General features: G+C 39.5%; 4 protein-coding genes across 6 annotated transcripts in view; 3 read left to right on the forward strand and 1 right to left on the reverse strand.

Annotated features, from left to right (window-relative positions):
* LOC134822797 (threonine--tRNA ligase 1, cytoplasmic-like) overlaps window positions 1-19,123 on the forward strand; it is a 117,286-nt gene that overhangs the window by 31,767 nt on the left and 66,396 nt on the right. The gene's annotated exons all lie outside the window — the stretch shown is intronic.
* Window positions 1-19,123, forward strand: part of LOC134822807 (selenoprotein F-like) — a 97,923-nt gene that overhangs the window by 10,857 nt on the left and 67,943 nt on the right. The gene's annotated exons all lie outside the window — the stretch shown is intronic.
* Window positions 7,862-8,524, forward strand: LOC134823624 (uncharacterized). Its single transcript, XM_063835157.1, has one exon. The coding sequence runs from the start codon at window positions 7,862-7,864 to the stop codon at window positions 8,522-8,524; it is 663 nt and encodes a 220-aa protein (XP_063691227.1).
* Window positions 10,021-14,693, reverse strand: LOC134823403 (uncharacterized). Of its 2 annotated transcripts, XM_063834858.1 has the most exons (3): window positions 13,605-14,693; window positions 11,755-12,083; window positions 10,021-11,445 (listed from the first exon to the last, which is right to left on the reverse strand). In XM_063834858.1, the coding sequence occupies exons 1-3, from the start codon at window positions 14,555-14,557 to the stop codon at window positions 10,568-10,570; spliced, it is 2,160 nt and encodes a 719-aa protein (XP_063690928.1). In that variant the 5' UTR covers window positions 14,558-14,693; the 3' UTR covers window positions 10,021-10,567. The 2 variants fall into 2 exon arrangements, with proteins under 2 accessions (XP_063690928.1, XP_063690927.1); XM_063834857.1 differs by having other exon boundaries at window positions 11,755-14,693.

The following is a 19,123-nucleotide window of genomic DNA, read 5'->3' on the forward strand; positions in this document are numbered from 1 at the left end:
CTTGAGAAAATGAAAAAAATGAGGTTAACCATCACATTTTGGTACCGTAGGGAATATACATACGATTCTTACTTATGTAATGTACCACAATATCGAAGTGAGGTATCTATTGGTATCACAATGCCTACAACTATAATCACGTGACAAAGGTGATTTGAACTGACCATATTTTAGTAGAAGATTTTACCCGTAAATGGCTAAAAAATGAGGTTAACCTCTCATTTTTGAATATCTGACCAGTCAATTACATGTTAACCTCAAAAACTTAATCGTTATACTGTACAAATGTTTTACTACATATATAGTAACATATTGATAAACCAATCCCAGTGTTATATGGTCTAAAGCGAGGTTAACAACCAAATTCTAAGCAGTTAGTGTTTACAGGAAGTCTTGGTTAACCTCATTTTTTACAATACAAGGACATTAACTACTGAAAGTGGCTAAAATCATTTAGGAGACGGCCAGGTCTGATCAAGCAAACGTTATTAAGTGTATAAAAAGTCCTAACTAACGAACTGTGATACATTCCAGTGAATATTCAAAATTTTGAAAACACTAAATTGCATCTATCTCAAAACACATTTTTTGACCTTTCGATTCCTTAGTTCAGAAAACCGGCCACTCCCTGATATTGAGATTTGGTACAGTGGTTCCTTGGACAACTATCTAGATATCTGGTGCAGCGATTTTTTTTATTTGACTCGTTTCTCGAATTATGAGGTTAACCAATTAAATTTTCCGAATTTTTGACATGGTTAACCTCATAATTTGAGAACAGAGTCAAATAAAAAAAATCGCTGCACCAGATGTGAGGATAATTGTCCAAGGAACCACTGTACCAAATCTCAAGATCAGGGATTGGCCGGTTTTCTCAACTAAGGAATCGAAAGGTCAAAAAAGTTACAGCCGTTTAAAGTTCCAGTTTAACATGTAATTACAGGTAAACCTCAAAATTGAGCGCGCGATATCTCAGAAGCGCAAGGTCAGATTTTGATCCGGTTTTTTTCTTTTTGTTCGTCTCCAGTAGCTATTATCAAATATGCAAAAACTACAAAAGTGCCATTTACCCCCCCCTCTGGCCTTAAGCTTCTTTATCTGAGGATTTAGAGTCAGAGAGGAATCCAATGTAAAGCCAAGGTTTTTGGTAACGTTAACAAGTCTTATACAGACAGAAGATTTTAGGAAGACACCACCAATTTCTAATTCTGACAATAAACGTTTTGAACCAAAAACTATTATTTCAGTTTTAGTTGGATTCAGAAGAAGGAAGTGATTCGTCATCCAGGTCTCGATTTCTCTAAAACAGGAGGGCAGGTCTTCGCTGAGGACTTGATATTCTGTAGCGGATGAAAATGACTTGTAGATCTGGTGATCATCAGCATAGCCATGGATCAGAAATTGCTTTGATTTTACAGAAGAGTAAATTGAGCGGATGTAGATATTGAACAACACAGGGCCAAGGACAGAGCCCTGTGGGACACCAAACTTTATTACAATTTCTTCAGATTCTAGGTCACCTATCTTGACTTTTTGACAACGACCACGGATGAAGCTGGTGAACCATTTCAAGGCTGTTCCCGCAATCCCAATCTCACACTTCAATATATTGATCAGTTTGATATGGTCAACTGTGTCGAATGCAGCACTCAGGTCTAAAAGCATTACAACTGTTGCTGTGTTTTCATTAGTGGCTATGAGGAGGTCATTGACTATGGTAATGAGGAGTGTTTCTGTGCTGTGATGCTTTTTGTAACCAGACTGGTGGTCGATGTTGAGATTATTCTTGGCTAGATGTTCATTGAGGCATTTTAATACAAAGCGCTCAATGAGTTTACCGATGAATGTAAGATTAGAGATGGGTCTATAATTCTTTAAGTTCTCAGTGTCTAGGGAATCTCCTTTGATTAGGGGAGTGAGATGTGCTAGTTTGATTCCCTCCATACTTCCAGTTGAAAGAGAAACGTTGATAATATCACAAAGGGTAGGGAGGATTAGCTCAAGGTGCTCTGACAAGAGTTCTTTAGGTAGTGGATCAATCGATGAGGTTTTGATGCCAGATTCTTTGATCAATTCTCTTACTTCAAAAATAGTAGCTTTTCTAAATTCAGATAATGCCTGGCCATTGAAGTTTGGAGAACTATTAGTCACAGTAGTGTTGGGAAATGATGTTCGGATTTTCTCAATTTTTTCAGTAAAATACTGGTTAAAGGCATTTACAGTTTCCTGAAGATTTTCTGAAGATGGTAAAGTGAGGTTCTTTTCTTTATCCAGGAAAGTGTCTACAAATTTGTAAAGGCTCTTTTGTGAGTGTTTGTATTTTTGGAAAGTATTAGAGAAAAACAGTTTTTTCTTTTTGAGAGTCAGCTCTGAACAGTGCTCTCGCAAATGAACAAAGATATCATGATCAATGTCAAGACTTGACTTTTTCCAGGCTTTCTCAGCCTTTCTTCTGTCGGCTCTTGCAACTTTGTATTCGCCATCAAACCAGGGAGCAGTGGGAATGTCTTTGATGGTTTTGGAATATTCTGGAGCATGTACATTTAGTATATGTTGACACCCATTGTTAAATTGAGTCACAACATCAGAGAAGCTCTTTTCTTCAAAAACCAACTCAGATAGAGCAACAGATAAATCACCTTTAAATTGTTCCTGATCTATGTCTCTGATCTTTCATGCTCAAGCTCCTTCCAATAAGGCTCTAGGATCTCCAACCATTATGTACAATAGCCACGAGAGACAGAAAAATAATTTATACAATAAAAGGAATGTAGAAGTGGAACATGGGACGTTTACACCGATAGTCCTATCAACCACTGGGGGTATGGGAAGGGAAGCTAATAAGTTCTTCAAGAAATTAGCGGAAAAACCTTCTAGGAAATCAGGCCAATGATATAGTGAGGCAATGACATTTATTAGGAAGAGAGTAAGATTTGACCTTTTGAGAACAACAGTCATAGCTCTTAGAGGAGAGAGAGGGTTAAAAAGTAGTAGTGCAGTAAAAATAGAAGAATTAGATATAAATTTGGAGCCAGTTCTTTAAACTGGCTTACTTAAAGGGTGTTTATAAATTTTATGTAGTTTTCTATTGCATTTATATTGAATTTTTATATAGGGTAATTGTTATATTATGTGTATATTGTTTGAAATTCTTCTTTTTTAAAGATTAAGACCAGATCTGCTCACTTTGAACAAATCTGAGCCGTAATTGGTAAAACCATTAAGTATACAAGGATACAAGGATACAAAAGTGATAATTACTTTATTGAGTACACAATAGTTGTAATTCTGAAATAATTTAAGTTACACAATTCTAATTATTTACAAGTGTGTAGGGATAATTCAGATATGTTATATAATGCTAGTTTTAGAAAAATAAAACGAGTTTGTATGGTTCAATTTTATTTTAAGGTCCTATAGCATTGTGCACTTGCCAGTATTTGAGTGGAAATCTGGGCTCTTATAATAGGCGGTATATTGTTCGTTCACAGAGAGAATTGAATGGATTGCTCTTGCTGTGGCAGTGAGTGTGGTAGGATCTAGAGTTTTGTTGGAGAGCAAACCGACTAGGTCAGTAATGTTTTGGGGATGGAAATTGAATTTTCCCTAACTGAGGAGTAGAGCAAACAGTCAATCAATACGTGACTTTCGTCCTCAATAGGCTTGAGCCCTTTGCTGAAAAAGCAGTAGGTGCACCAAAGTTCTTCTCTTGGTACAAGGGGGGTTTCGTATCTGCCCCTTTTGATGTAGAGGTTGTGGCAGCTGATACGAAACCTTGTCAGACTTTTTCGAACATCAGGTATTTTGATCATTTGTAGATATGCCTCTGGTTCGAAATCATGTTTAATTAAGTTATAGAATTCTAGTTTTGGCGAGGAGGCCTTGGCAGCTTTCCAGGTTTTCACGAATTCTTCCCTCATGATATGACTGATAGCTAGGCTCACGATATCGTGAGATTCTCCGCGAGATTTCGGCACCCTCTTTCAGCACTACATATTCGGTCGCGCTTGCATTTTCATCGCTTTCCAGTGTGTTTATTCACTGTACTGTCTAAGTCTTAAAGGATACTAGTTGTTATAAGATCAAGATTCACAGTGGTTACTATAGTTACCATGGTTACCATTAAAGGAGGTACTATTCCTGGCTACAGTCTACTCCATCTTTCTCAGAATATACTTGATACTGCCATAGGCATAGTGAATATTTCTTCATTAAAAGTTTGAGAAAGGGTCTCTTCAACTGGAGAACTGACTTATTAATCCTAGCAGGTAATTAACTCTGGATCCTCATCACATTGATTCCATTCTAAATTCTAGCCATAAACAAAACAAACATTACCAGATAACTCCGTTTACAATAATTTGACATGTTCCAGGCTTACCATAATTACAATATGTAACATAATATAATTCATAAAAATACGCACGTAAATTTTTCGTTATTTATGGATCCAATAACAGTGACTTACTTTTCGCTTACAAAGGGACTCGCGAAATCTTTTTAAATAGAAAATAATCTGTGGGGCAAGAAATCTTGCAGGCTGGGGGAAAGGGGGGGGGGAGTACATTTCGCCACTGCACGTGACACGTGAAAATCGCACTTTTAGTGTCAAAATCCAATCTCATCGCACTTTTTTTAGAATCTTGATAGGGGGGAAGATGAGGGGGTGAAGTTGTATTTGGTGAGAAGCTTTGAGATGATGGTATACCAAGGAAGTCCCAACATGATTTGTTCGTGAAATACAGCATAGAGTAGTTCGTTTTCAGGCTTCAAAGAATAGGGGGTGGCGCCCGCTTTCGCCCCAGCAACCTATATTTGATGCTTTTGAATGGACAGACAAAGACCACTTGATAAACTTTAGGTGGAATTTTTCATAGTGGTCTTGTGCAATGTACTTCAAGGTATGCTGGGGGTCATCTATTTTTGAAAGGTATCTCATGGTTTTTGAGCAGGGGCATAAGACTTGATAGCCATAAAGCAGGATTGGTTTTATTAAGGAGTCAAATAGAATATAATTAAGGGCACAGTGAGAGAGGGCATCCTTAACTATTTTGCCTTTGAGGCCATAGAGAGCGCGGAGAGCCTTGGCCCTCAGCTCAGAATTTGCTGCTGTAAACGATCCATTTCTGTGGAATATTATGCCAAGATAGCAGTATTTATCGGTGTGCTGGATGGGCTGACCTCCCAATGTGAATGTTTCATAGGACTGCTTTCGTTTGGGAGGGCTGAATATTACAATCTTAGTTTTCTTAATATTTACTTCAAGGCCCATGGAGTTACAGAAATCAAATAGAATGTTGATATTGACTTGCAAGGCCTCAGGACTTAGAGCAAGAAGGACAAGATCGTCAGCCCACAGCAGATACAGTGATATCAGAACGTCAGCAAGAACTGGATAGTCACCAACAGATTTCAGGAGAGATGAAAAGTCATTAATGTAGATTTTTAAAAAGTCTGGTGATAGGGGGTGTCCTTGCTCCGTTCCTTTGCCAATATCAATTTTAGGCGACAAGAGTTTGGAAATTTTTATATGGGCAATAGAGAAAAGACAATTTTTTTTGAGAAAAGACAATTTTATTATTTATCACCAATTCAATACATAATCAATAAATATATATCCGAATAAATTTGATTAAAAATTAAATGATACAAGTATGCTAGCAGCTAGCGCGCTTATATTTGATAAATATTCACGCTGTTAAAATGGGTTTTACGCTGTTAAAATAGAGTTTTTGTACATATCACTAAGGCAGTTGAGGAAGTTACCGGTTAATCCAAGGCATGTAATTTTGTGCAGAAGGAGGTCCCTACATACAGTGTCAAAGGCCTTTCTTAGATCAACAAAGCATGCATAAAGACGAGCCTTTTTAGCTTTTGTGTATTTGTCAATGACTGTCTTGAGGGTGAAAACGTGATCATTAGTTTGGGCACCTTTCGAAAATCCAAGCTGTTCTTTTGGGTCAGGACAGTAGAGCTTTTTGAAGTGTAACAGACGTTCAAGTAAGATGCTAGAGAACAGCTTACCCATTCAACTGCCAACTGCTATTGCTCTGTAATTGTCTGTGCTGAAGGGGTTGCCTGATTTGTAGATAGGAGTGATAATACTGGTATGCCATGGATAGTAGCCTTAATAACCTTAAAAGCTTCAATAAGGTCCCCACGTATTCACCGCTCTGATGTCATAAATTAAATTAAACTTTACTTTTACCTTTACTTTATATCATGTGATCGAGTTATAGTATAGTGCGATGCACTAGCGCACTATATTGGGCTGCGCCACGCATCTAATATTGTTTCTCAGCTCTTCGCTAAATCACATGATGACATGTCAGATCTTTTGAGCGTGCAGCCGAGGGCTATGCTCATATAGTCCATTGTTAAAAATTAGCATAAAATGCAGTTAAATTTGCGATTAACTGGCACCGTAAAATATGTTACATGGCCAAAACTTGACGAATGTTATTCGTATAAATTTCTTCGAAGTAGCGCCCAAGGCAATTGCTACAAAGTTGTTTTACCGCCGTGAGGCGGGAGCGCGCTACTGCAAGCACAAGGGCTCTGGATAGAGCAAATATATGTGTTATGTGAAGTGATTTGAAAATTAAATAGGTGTCAGGTAAATATTAAAAACTTGCTGCAAAGCCGGGCCCGACAGCTGAGCCGTGCATATTATAATAGACGTGCGCTTATTTTGTATTTTAACTGATTTATACCGCACTGTAAAATCGAGCGCTACATAAACAACCAGCTGTTTTAAATCCCTTATATTTGTTTTCATTGAATTTTAAGATTACTTCTTCTCACTATTTTGGATTTGATTTCGAATTTTGTTTCATAATCACGTGACCTCATGCTCATAATCACATGAACTCAGACCCAATCAATTGGGTTCTGGCCCGGTCAGCCCCCTTTAAACTGATCTTGAGGTGACATACGACACCTCATTTACCCAATCAATGTCTGGAAAGCTGCAAATTGTCACATGCCAATGACTTAAGATTCTTAAGAAGTTGTGCGAGATGACGACACATAGAGGCTGCAGAATTATGAAATATGAGGACTACCAGATCCTGGTGAACCAAAGCAATCCATGATATCACGACAGGCCCTACAGTTTGTGCTACAGAGAAAATATGTGATCTGATCCGATCTGAACATACGAATGTTAGTAGCTAGTGATGATTACAAATTTCGACACGATTGGCAATGTACTGCAAAGAAAGCAAGAATTTTATTGAATATCTAACATGTTGATATTATTAAGTTACTGCGTACCAGTGGCGTAACGTTGCCTGTTGGCGCCCCCCGCCGAAAAAGCGTCCCCCGTTGGCGCCCCTCCCCTTATTGTGCCCCTCCCTAAAATTGAACAAATTAGGTAATTTAGGAGGATATGCCGGTAAAATCTCTAAAAAAGTGTTTATCTAGAGCAAAACGCGCAGTTTTGCTAGTACTTTAGTTAAGTTTTCGAAATTGTCCCACATTCAAACGACAATTTTGTGCCCCCCTAAGACGGCGCCCCCCGCACAGCGGGGTCAGCGGGGCCCTTGGTTACGCCACTGTTGTGTATGTCACGTCCAAACTTTCCTTTTGAGCTTTTGTCAGTGTCCAGATTTTTTCATTGGTAGAGCAGTGCCGATTTGCATTTTTGTTTAACTGATCTCATGCTTCTCTTTCCGGCTAATAACACTCATTTTGGAGGGACAAATACCTAACAACCGGCACTTACTTGTGTTTTGTTATGGCTATTAGGCGGCTGTTAGAGGTCTGTTAGTTTTACAGCCGCTAATAGCTTAAATATTATTTAGTCATCATTTTGAGACAAAAAAATTGAGTGACTCATTTCAATTTATCCCCTATTTAGATGGCCCCGGATAAATTGAGACCCGGTGGTGAGTCTGCAATTGAACTTTGGGAAACTTGTGATCCTGATAATTGGGCGGAAGCACTAAATTCTTATGATGATTCTTGTGAATTTACTCAGAAGAGCTTGAAAAACTCTCAGTTAAAGCTATCAAAAAAGTCGTTTCTTGATGATGATAAATGGAAAGAGGAGAGTCTTCCAAAGCTGATAGTCTCTAAAAAAGTGATCACCCTGCCACAGTTGGAGCGGTTGATGGTATGGAAACTGAGACGAGGACAGTTCCGTCCCACATTAATGGGGTTGATCAGGAGAAACTCTCCAAATAATGTAGAAGATGTAACAAATAAAGCAATCACTCTAGTATTGGAATCAACTAAAAATGTTACTGAAGCATTCAAGGTTCTTGAAGGTCTCCACGGGGTCGGACCTGCTACAGCGAGTCTTATTCTATCTGTTATCCAGCCCAGTGAAGTGCCATTTATGTCAGATGAAGCTATGGATGCTTCAATAGGATTGCCAAGATCTTATACAGCAAGCAGATGTAAGAAGTTTCGTGTAGCAATGACAGCTAAAGCAAAGGAGTTGGGCGATGAATGGAATGTTAGTCTTGTCGAGAAAGCTCTGTTTACTGCCGCTGTTTTAGGAAGGCAGGAGCTGAAATAATTTCTGTGTAATTTTAGTGAGATATTATGAACAATACGCTAGTGGTTATATAGAGCAATGGGATATAAATTATCTATTGATCCATTGTTTCTATTTCTTAAATCTTTATCAATTCTATTAGTAACTTGTGAGCGCATACTTTTATGTGATTAAGTTATACTAAGTAAGTTAAATTCTATTAATTTCATTTTTCATTTTATAATTATTTTCGATAAACTTATTTCATAATTTTAACAATTATCATAATTTTGTCGACTTTATTTTGCTGCATTTTTTCGCTTTGGTGTACAAATCGAAATGACATTCTTGCTGTCACTGTCTCTCTCTCTCTGTTCTGGTCAACAGTTTCTGGCCTCTTACTATAAAGAAGGAGACCCTATCACCGTGCCCACAGAATGCAACTCCTGCTAGCTGCATTCCAGGACTCCCAAAGTATATACGAAATCATAGAATAATAAATATCAATGCAACAGACCTCTGGAGTCTTGAAGCTGTCACTGTTAACTTTAAATGGATCACTATGCAATGAAACACACCAGTTGTTACAAGTAATTATCAAACCCCACAGACAACATGTTTGTGGTACATTCTGAAATAGAACACAATTAGTATATAATATATCGACTATCATAAATATATAAACCAAATATATAGCAATTCACAATTTCCCGTTCTTTCTTAAAAAGGCTTTGAAAGATTTAAAATATTAAATATAAAATAAAGGTGTCACAAGAAAGACTATAATCTTTCTAAATATAACTTCCCTCTTTGTGGATACATGCACAACATGTAATAGAAAATCGTTTTAAACGAACACATTATATATATATCACAAATACCAATATATTCACTCTTTTAACTTCTTTAAGTTTCAAATTATTAAGATTATTAAAATCCTTCACACACAATATTAAAAACTTTGAATACAATGTTTATTATTGGAATACAATTCTAAACAGTTCATTGTCAAATTCTCCTGATGACAATACCTCCCGTAGCAGTGAAGTTGGAGCTCCAGCTTTAGTCAAACAATCTGCAAGCTGTTTCTTTGTTGAAATCTAACGAACTGTCATTTCACTATTGTTCACTCGCTGTCTCAGGCAAGCTATTGGTATCCTCAATCCCTTGTCATCAACATTTTTCGAGGTTTGGATAGCATCAGTTTCAAATCAAATCATCATGTAGAGACTTGCAATCAGTCATTACAATGACATCTAGTTTTCCAGATAACATGATCTCACTCAGCTGAGCTTGGATCAACTCACATGTTTCCACTGCTTCGATCATTGCCCAACTCTCCGCTGCTAAAGTACTTTTACATACTCTCCGGATTTTTCTACTCTGCCATGTAATGGGGCAAGATTTTCCTGTAAGCGAAACAAGGAAAATTATGAAGCCTCCCTGAGAGCTACCGTCCTTCAAGTTTCCATACGATGCATCACAGAAAACCACTAAGACTTGTTGTAGCGTGAGCGTAGAAATAAAACAAGTTGTTAACACGTAATCATAGAGGCTAGGGAAGAACAAATCGTTAATAACAAATTATGATAGCAATCAATGTTCAATATATATAACAATCTCCCTTCGGCAAGTTATAGCTAGTCGGCCGATACAACTAGCTGCGCTCGCGTTTAACACGAGGAGCTAGGCGCGCGCGCAAAATTGAGGTCAGGAGGACTGTCACTTTTTAGCGCTGACTAGCTTAACGTCGCCGCGCGTTCCATACATGTGGAACAGCTTTTGTGACCAAACTGGTCTTTAACTTTAACTGTCAGAAAACAGACATAAAAAATACTTTCTCCCCACAGGTCGGGACAAAATTAGCAACATTTTGCTTCTTAAACGTTAAAAACTTGTAACTCATATTTCCATAAAATTGGATTAGCCACGTTCTCTGTCGAATTATTAAAATACATATAAGTTAAATCAGGAAATCTGTAAAATTTAAAATAATGAGTGACTCTAAAAATGTGATAAAAACAGCGGTTTGACAAATATTACAACATACGGGTTTACAATGATTTCAGTTCGTGATTACTCATTCTAACTCATGGTTTTCATTTTAGTGATAGCATCACTCTTAGCACTTCTGGTTGGTCCCAAACGCGGTTCAGGTAAGGGTGCACCACCTGTAGCTGTAGGTTTGGACAACTCAGACACCCGGACTTGCTTGTCGTTGGTTTTCAGGGGGGAAGCAACTTTCGGTTGAGGACGCTCAGTCACTTTAGCCGGTGAGGTATCCTTGACTGGGGACGCTGGTTTCGCCACAGCCTCAAGTCTGTTGCCGTTCGGAACTCCTAGGTTTAGTGCATTCATTCTCCGTCTTTCCCTTGTTTCATGCAGCTTCTGGAACTTAATGTCAGAGCGAGCTATCTCTCTGGTTAACAGCGTTTTTTGCGGTTTTATTGCGTCAGCGTGTTGGACCACGTAATTGTTCGAATTATCACCGAGTCTTTTGATTACTCTAGCTTGTTCCCAGTGGCTTTTGTCGTCCATTTTGGCGAAAATGAGCTGATTTTCCCGGAACTCTCGAGTTCTGGGGTGTTCGTTAATTGCAACTTGCAGTTTCTCAGATTGCAATTCCTGCTCCCTCATCCGATCGGTTGGTTTGATTTGGTGTAGTTTAGATCGCAGAGTTCTGTTGAACGCTAACACAGCTGGTGTTTGACCAGTAGACGAATGGGGTGTGTTGCGGTAAGTTAGCAGAAAATCGTTCAGATTCTTGCACACGTCCTTACTGGTTACAGACATCTTTTTCAGGGCGGATTTAAACGACTGAACAAGTCGTTCGCAGATTCCGTTTGATTTGGGAGAATACGTCGGAACAGTCACGTGCTTTATACCACAGGATTTCAGATATCCCTCAGTTTCATCCGACACGAACTGTGGTCCGTTATCCGTTACCAGACAAATTGGAATACCTGTACGAGAGAATATGAATCTAAAAGCACGTATTGTAGCACTAGATGTTGTATTTGTGTTCATTTGAACAACTTCAGGCCACTTGCTGTAAGAGTCTACTAATAATAGCCACATGCTGCCCAGGAATGGGCCCGCAAAGTCCGCGTGTACTCTTTGGAAAGGTGCACTGGATTTAGCCCAGGGGTGGTCAACGACTTTAGTCATGTTCTTACCATACTTGGCGCATGTCTCACACGTCCGAGCAGTATCCTCGATTTGTGTGTCAAGACGTGGCCAGTAAACGTAAGATCTGGCCAAGGATTTCATACCTGTTACTCCAATGTGAGTGGCGTGCAGAATATCCATTACAGTGCTTCTCAGTTTAGCGGGAATCACGACACGGGCTCCCCAAGTTAAACATCCAAGTTCATGGCTCAACTCGTCTCTTCTAGTCCAGAAAGCTTTGAGATCACCGTCACATTTCAGATTCTTCGGCCAACCATTCAGAGTGTATTCCAAAACTCTGCTCAGAATCGGGTCCTTACGAGTGTCGTTCGCCACTAACTCAGCATTGAGTAAAGTCTCGCTCATAGTCAGTGCAAACATATCACCAAACTCGTCTCTCTCCCTCACAGGGTGTGTTACCGATTTTGGCAGCCTGGATAACATATCAGCGTTAGCATGATCCTTGGTATTACGATATTGAATGTCATACTGGTAATTCATAAGGAATAAAGCCCACCTAGTTAACCTACCGGCAGTCATCTCTGGAATTGGCTTATCGCCAAATATACGAACCAGCGCACGATGATCTGTCACCAAGGTAAACTGTCTCATATACAAGTAAATATGTAGGCGCTTTATGGCCCACACTATGGCCAGGGCCTCTTTGTCCACTTGAGCGTAATTCCTCTCGGCCGGTGACAGGGTCCGGGAGATGAACTCAATGGGGCGCTCATCCCCATTCAGCATAATGTGAGACAACACTGCGCCAATGCCACCGATTGAAGCATCAGTGTCCAGTTTAAGAGGAAGCTTGGGATTGTAAAAGGTCAATACACGGTTAGAAGCCAGCAGATTTTTCAATATTTTAAACGCTGTCTTTTCGGTATTTGTCCACACCCACTTTACATTCTTAGCTCTCAGCCTTTCAATTGGAGCAATCACAGACGACAAGTTGGGCAAATAGCGCCTGTAATAATTCACAGCCCCCAAAAAACTAATCAGTTCGTCCACATTCCTAGGTTCTGGAGCCATCAGCATACTCTCGACCTTGCTTTTCACGGGTTTGATCCCTTCAGCAGACACCACATGACCCAGATAGACAACTTCTTTTTGCATGAAAGAAGTTTTTTCGGTTTTACATTTAAAACCTCGCTGCTCCAACCTACTTCTGACATTATTGAGGTTGATCAGATGGTCACTCTCATTTCGACCAGAAACTAATATATCGTCAATTCTGCAGCACGTCATAGGCACACCCCACAGAGTGTCATCCATACATGACTGGAATATAGCCGATGCACTGTTGATGCCATCCGGCAAGCGATTCCATTGATACAACCCTTTGTGCGTATTCAGGGTGGTCAAGACACGGTCCTCATTTCTTATCAACAGGTTATTATAAGCCTTTTTGATGTCAATCTTAGAGAACGTTTGTCCCCCCTGCACAGCATTCAGACATTCCTCCACGGTAGGTAGAGGGTATTGTCGGGTGCTGATACATTTGTTCAGGGTCGATTTATAATCCCCACAAATGCGCACTGACTGCCCTCCATCCTTCTTCAAAGGCACTATGGGTGTCCCCCATGGACTGTCTTCGACTTTGGTTAGAATCTTCGCTTCAACCATATCATTTAACTCACTTTCAACCTTGTTTCTCAAGGCATAGGGTAGACTACGGGCTTTCATCATAATAGGTTTGGAGTTGTCCTTCAGGACCAAACTTGCCTGTACACCCTTAACTAGTCCTAAACCCGATTTAAACACCTCGCTCTGTTTTAACTGAGCGATACTACGACATTGATCAACCCGAGTACAGGTGTTTTCACATTTCCACCTGTTTTTCACGGTCGCACCATCGGTTAGCATGTCACCCTTATCGACACCACTCCCAGAGCAGCTTTCACAGCTCACTGACACCTGCTGGGATTTGTCTGGGGCTACATTATGTACTAACTTTGTGCTGAGCAGCTTCTCTAGCCAATTCTGTCCACAGAACTTTACAATCCACGGTCTTCCAAACAAACTGGGGAAGTCCTCTGCTACATAGAGCTGCATTCCATGAGCTTTTTCACCGTTCAACTCTACATTAACTACAGCACAGCCGTCAACTGTTTTGATTTGTCCGTTTGCAACCCGTAATGTTTGCCTGCTGGGTGTAAGTGTTAAATTGGCCAAGCCACAAGATAATAATGTACGTTTGCTCACAACAGACACTGCAGACCCTGAATCGAACTCCATAGACAGAAGTTTACCGTTGATTTCTACTTCTACATACGGTTTGCTTAACTCAATCATATTGACATTCGGAAACACATTATCAGAAACTAAACTTAAGTCAGACTTATCAGTGGTAATAGTGGAATCGGGATCACAAACAAGATAACTAAAATCAAAGGCATTAAACACCTTATCCCTCACATACATATTTGAAGATTTCGAATCAGTTAAATGAGTAAGTTTAGAGAAATCAGCACACAGATAAGAACATGTATTAGCATTACCTTTTTCAATCTCAACTGAATTACACTCATTGTCATGATCATACTCGGGGTAAAGCTCATTGTCCAAGGCATTTTCACAATTCTCATCCATACCGAACTCATAACTCTCCGAACTCGACTCTCCTTGTTCAATGTTGTGAACAATGCTGTTTTGCTTGCAATTCTTGGAGATGTGTCCAATACGTTTGCAGATATGACACCGGACTTGACAATTTTCACCAATATGTCCACGAAGTCCGCACCGTCTACATTTAAGTCCCTTTTGCATTCCACTTTTCTGCTTTCCACCCGAACCACCTGAACTTTCCCCCTTCTTCCCATAGAGGTTTTTCATTGTTCTTTTGAATGTTGGTTTCACAAAGTTCACTGATCTCGATGACTCTCCCGGTGATAACGTGCTATTCATGAATTGAGCCTCCCTGTCTTTCAAACCAGCTTTTTTGACAGCATGTGACGGTTAGTGGCTCTTTTGTCCTCGTCGCCATTTGTTGTAGCGTGAGCGTAGAAATAAAACAAGTTGTTAACACGTAATCATAGAGGCTAGGGAAGAACAAATCGTTAATAACAAATTATGATAGCAATCAATGTTCAATATATATAACAAGACTGACTCAGGCAACAGTAGTTTCTTAAACCTGAGTGTTAGAGGATTCTTTTCTAAGAACTTTACTGTTTTGTTTACCATTTTCAAATCTGCGATGGTCCCTTCAGTCACAGAATTACTAGCAAAACATGTAGCATAAGCTACATCTGGCCGTGTCTGTGTTGATACCCACAACAACTGTCCGCACACAGTTCTCAGTTGTTGCTTTTCTTTCTCGTTGATTGGGAGCGTATTTCGATTCACTCGGGTGGGGTCGATCTCTATTCTTGAAATCTGGTCTGCATACCCCAGTTGTGATACCAGAATTCCAGATTGTGTTTGCTTTACATCAAGACCAGTATAAGCAAATTCAACTTCGACCTCCGTACTTAGACGAAACTTCTTGAACTTCAGTTCCCCAATAACTTCCCTTTCAAACTTCTTGCTTCCACTGAACATCAGATCGTCAACATGCACAGCAATGATACCCTCAAGTTTTCCTTCATCATACCAGAACATGAATGACTCATCATATGACGATACCACAACATTTAACTTCACTAGAGTATCACGAAGCTCAACATACCACATTCTAGGTCCGTCTACTAACCCGTAAATACATTTGTTCAGTTTCCAGATTTTCCTCGTTTCAGCTTCCTTCGGAGGAATAATGAAGACATCTCTTGAAATCTTCTTGCCTTGCAAAAAGGCAGCCTGAACATCGATGTGTTGTAACTTCCAACTTTCTGTTGCAACTATTGTAAGGAGCAGTCTTATAGAGTCCCTATTACATGTTGAGGAGTCCTTTCGTATGTTGCTACTATTTTCTTGATAACCAAGTGCCACTAAACGAGCTTTAACAGAACCTTCTGCTTTCTTTGTAATTACCCAACGAACACCAACATTGGACTGTTCGTTTGCATCAACTTCCACGTAAACCTTGTTTACTTTGAACTTCTCAAGCTCTGCTAGCTTGGCATCTACAACTGCTTGGTCATACATACTCACACTGGACAGCAACACCTCTTCTTCTGTTTCTGGTGACAGGTCATCTCTCCAATTCACAGCAAGCTCATACCAATCCACACATTGGATGCTCTCCTCACCATCAAGTTGAATATTTACACAGTTTTTGTAACTGCCAGTTGATTTTCCAGCACGGCTATGGATATTTAAAGCTTTATGCCAGATCTCACCATCCTCCTCTGGATACTTTGGAAGAAACTCCACGTGACTTCTTGCTTTAGGAAGTCCTGATTTGTGCTGAGGTCTGATTGTTGCTGTTGTCTCACTTTGAGGCAGTGTTTCTGTTTCCGGTACAGAAACTGCTGTTTCCATAGAGCAAGATGGTTGATCCTCTAGGAAATTTCTCTGCGTCTCTAATGGGGATTTTGGTGAACTTGATACAATACTCGGGTTAGGTTGCCTAACAACTGACTCTGAGGTAATGGGATATCCTGTTGTTGTATCCCTGGTTAGATGACACGCACTGCACTTATAATACTGATTTCCATGCTTTAATATATATAAATGAGTAATGTCTCTCCCCAGTATAACACCTGGCCCACTCCATTTTGCAGATCCTTTTCTCTTGTACATCACCTTTTCACCGTTGCTATAATACTCATCATTGCTTGTCCGAACTTGGCTTTGCAGAGCTCTACGTATCTTGTTGCTACTTTCACACTTTGCAAATGCTTGCCTTGCACTGTGCATTGCATTAACATTATCAGCCACGGTTTTACTCACCGTTGCTTCTTCTAAAGCTGGCAGTCTATCATCGATGACATTCGGAAGTGAAGGGTTACGGCCCATTGTCAACTGATTTGCAGAAAACCCACCAAACATCTGCATGGAGTTTTTCGCACTTAGTGCCCAACACAATGCAACTTCCCAGTTGCATTTTGAATCTTCCTTCGTTTTTACCATCATCTCTGTCAGCATCTTATGATGACGTTCTACAATCCCATTGCTCCAAGGGCTCTCGGCAGCTGAATTTTGCACATCCACATTGAATCTTTGACACATCTCAGTAAACTCCTCATTTAACGGAGTAGTTCGCTGTTTATTAGTCTCATGATTGAAATACTGATATCTGGATATTATCCGGTTGGAAGAGACAAGGACAAGTCCTTGTCTCTTCCAACCGGATAATATCCAGATATCAGTAAACTCCTCATTGGCGAACTCTCCACCATTATCAGCCATGAATTTCTTTGGATTTCCAAAGATGGATATCCATCCAGAGCAAATTCCTTGGATGATTGTCTCTTTCTTCTTATTGTAGATTATTCTAGCTGCTGAATATCTTGTCACCGAATCAATCATATGCAAGATATACACATTTGGAGTGCCAGGAACATTCTTAAGATCCATTGCAACACATTCGTTGAACACCTTTCCTCTTGGGAGACCCACCACTGGTCTTGACTTGGGTTTCTTGTACATCAGACATATTTTACAACTGCTGGATACCTCATCAATTGCTTTCATGTATTCTGGTCTCTTAAATCCTGCAGTTTTCAGCAATGTTTTCAGTTTATCACTAGGAGGGTGTGAGAATTGTTTGTGGATTTTTTTCCACTTTCCTCCTAATCTCCTTTTCGTCAGTACCAAACAAACCTTCTTCGCTGATTGTCATCACCAGATGTGGGGTCTTTCGATCTGGCGGCCCAATGGTCATGCGTCTTTTATTACAAAGAGGAACGCAATAGTGCTTTGATTTAGTTTCAAACAAATCAACACAATCTCCACTGAATCTCATTGTATCATTTGTGAAATCCAACACAGCACCAGCTCTCTTTAACGATGCTTTACTGAGAAGCAACTGCAGTTCTTTCTCAACAATGTTTGCTTCTATCCGAACATCTGTCTTTCCTTTTCGCCCAGGGATGATAGTCTTTTCTGTGGAAATGACTTCGAGTCCATCCCCAAATCTAAAAGGCGTCGAGCAAGGTTCACTAACCATCATTTTCAGTTGTTTTTCTTCCAGAGTTTCTCTGTAGTGATTTACCCAGTTCCTACCAACAACTGTCTTTGTACATCCAGAATCAATAACTGGGCATATTTCAAAACTGGTTCCACTTGGAGGAAATTTCAGAAATGCTTTTATCAATCCAATTTTGGAAATTTTAGAATGTTTGAACTTTATACTTTGAAAATCTGCAATATTGGAGACATCAATCTACTCTATCATGCAAAAATAGCTCATTCTATCATCGACACTAAAACAATTCTCAAAAGTGTGCTCTACTTCATAACGTCTCTAGATAAGGCCTTTACTTGAACTAAACCCAAATTTTGTGTGTTAGTATATGAGATTTCATTTTTATAGACTGATATAAAGCCCAATCAAGGAGAAAGAGCTAACATGGGGAAAATGTGGTTTAAAAAATTTTGTCACTCCGTAACAAAAAAGTGTCAAAAAGTTATCTATTCTCTTAACTACACGCCTATTGCATTCCATATTTTCTGAAGTATCTCAGTGACCTTACACTAAGATTTTCCAACATTTTCGATTGATAACATTATAATTTAAGAAGAGATATGATGAGCCAAACTTTGGTCACTCCGTAACGCTGTGTTACAGAGTGACAAATTCAAGGGACATTGTCACTCCGTAACGAATTTTTTATTGACATTTCAAGATTTACAGTTGTTATTGATCTGGTTTTTAATATTGATGCCAGATTGCATAATACCTAGCTTGTCAGCTGACACCACTGTCAAGGGTTGTCGGTATTTCAGTACATGACGTGATCTGATCCTACGTGCTTATCTGTTAGACGACACCAATCTTCAGGGCGTGAGATATTTGAGAACTTGATGTGATCCAAACAAGTTAGATAATTTTAGTTATCCTTTAATTTAAAGTTCAATTTAAATGTCTGGGAATATGGGATCGGATCACATTATCATGTATTTACCTAGGCGCTAGCTTTAATTAGGTGCACTCTATGATACGACCAACCTTGTAATTATGTAATCACCTAATCACGCTCTACCTGAAGCATGGTGCCTGGGGCTATTGAGATATGAGCCGAAACACAAGGAAAGATCACGTATTTTTGGATAAGTTGCAGCATGACCTGATCACATCTTAACGCTATTTCAAGTGTACTATTAACTATAGTACACCATCTTAGTACTTTAGTATATATCAAACACACACATTGACGTCTATTAACTATAGACTGGGCTATTAACTATAGCCTGTACTATTAACTATAGTACACCATCTTAGTTGCTAAATCAGTTGCTAGTTTCTGATTTACCTTACGACATGTAATGGCTTTGACGGGGAAAGGGAGGGCTCGTATATGTAGAGAGAAAAAGAAGATGGATCCTGTTAAGTGGGCAGACTACAAGAGGAAAGATGCTTTGAGAAAG

The sequence above is a fragment of the Bolinopsis microptera genome, chromosome 11 (genome assembly GCF_026151205.1).
Source record: "Bolinopsis microptera isolate Bmic1 chromosome 11, MBARI_Bmic_1.0, whole genome shotgun sequence".
NCBI classification, from domain to species: domain Eukaryota; kingdom Metazoa; phylum Ctenophora; class Tentaculata; order Lobata; family Bolinopsidae; genus Bolinopsis; species Bolinopsis microptera.

What these genes read in the sequence shown, in the direction of transcription:
- LOC134823624 (XM_063835157.1), top strand. Translation starts at nt 7,862, where the DNA reads ATGGCCCCGGATAAATTGAGACCCGGTGGTGAGTCTGCAATTGAACTT.
- LOC134823403 (XM_063834857.1), bottom strand. Translation starts at nt 14,557, where the DNA reads ATGAATAGCACGTTATCACCGGGAGAGTCATCGAGATCAGTGAACTTT. An exon ending in CACTCACATTGGAGTAACAG is followed by an intron (nt 11,446 to 11,754) that starts GTATGAAATCCT and finishes TCTCTCGTACAG; the next exon opens with GTATTCCAATTTGTCTGGTA.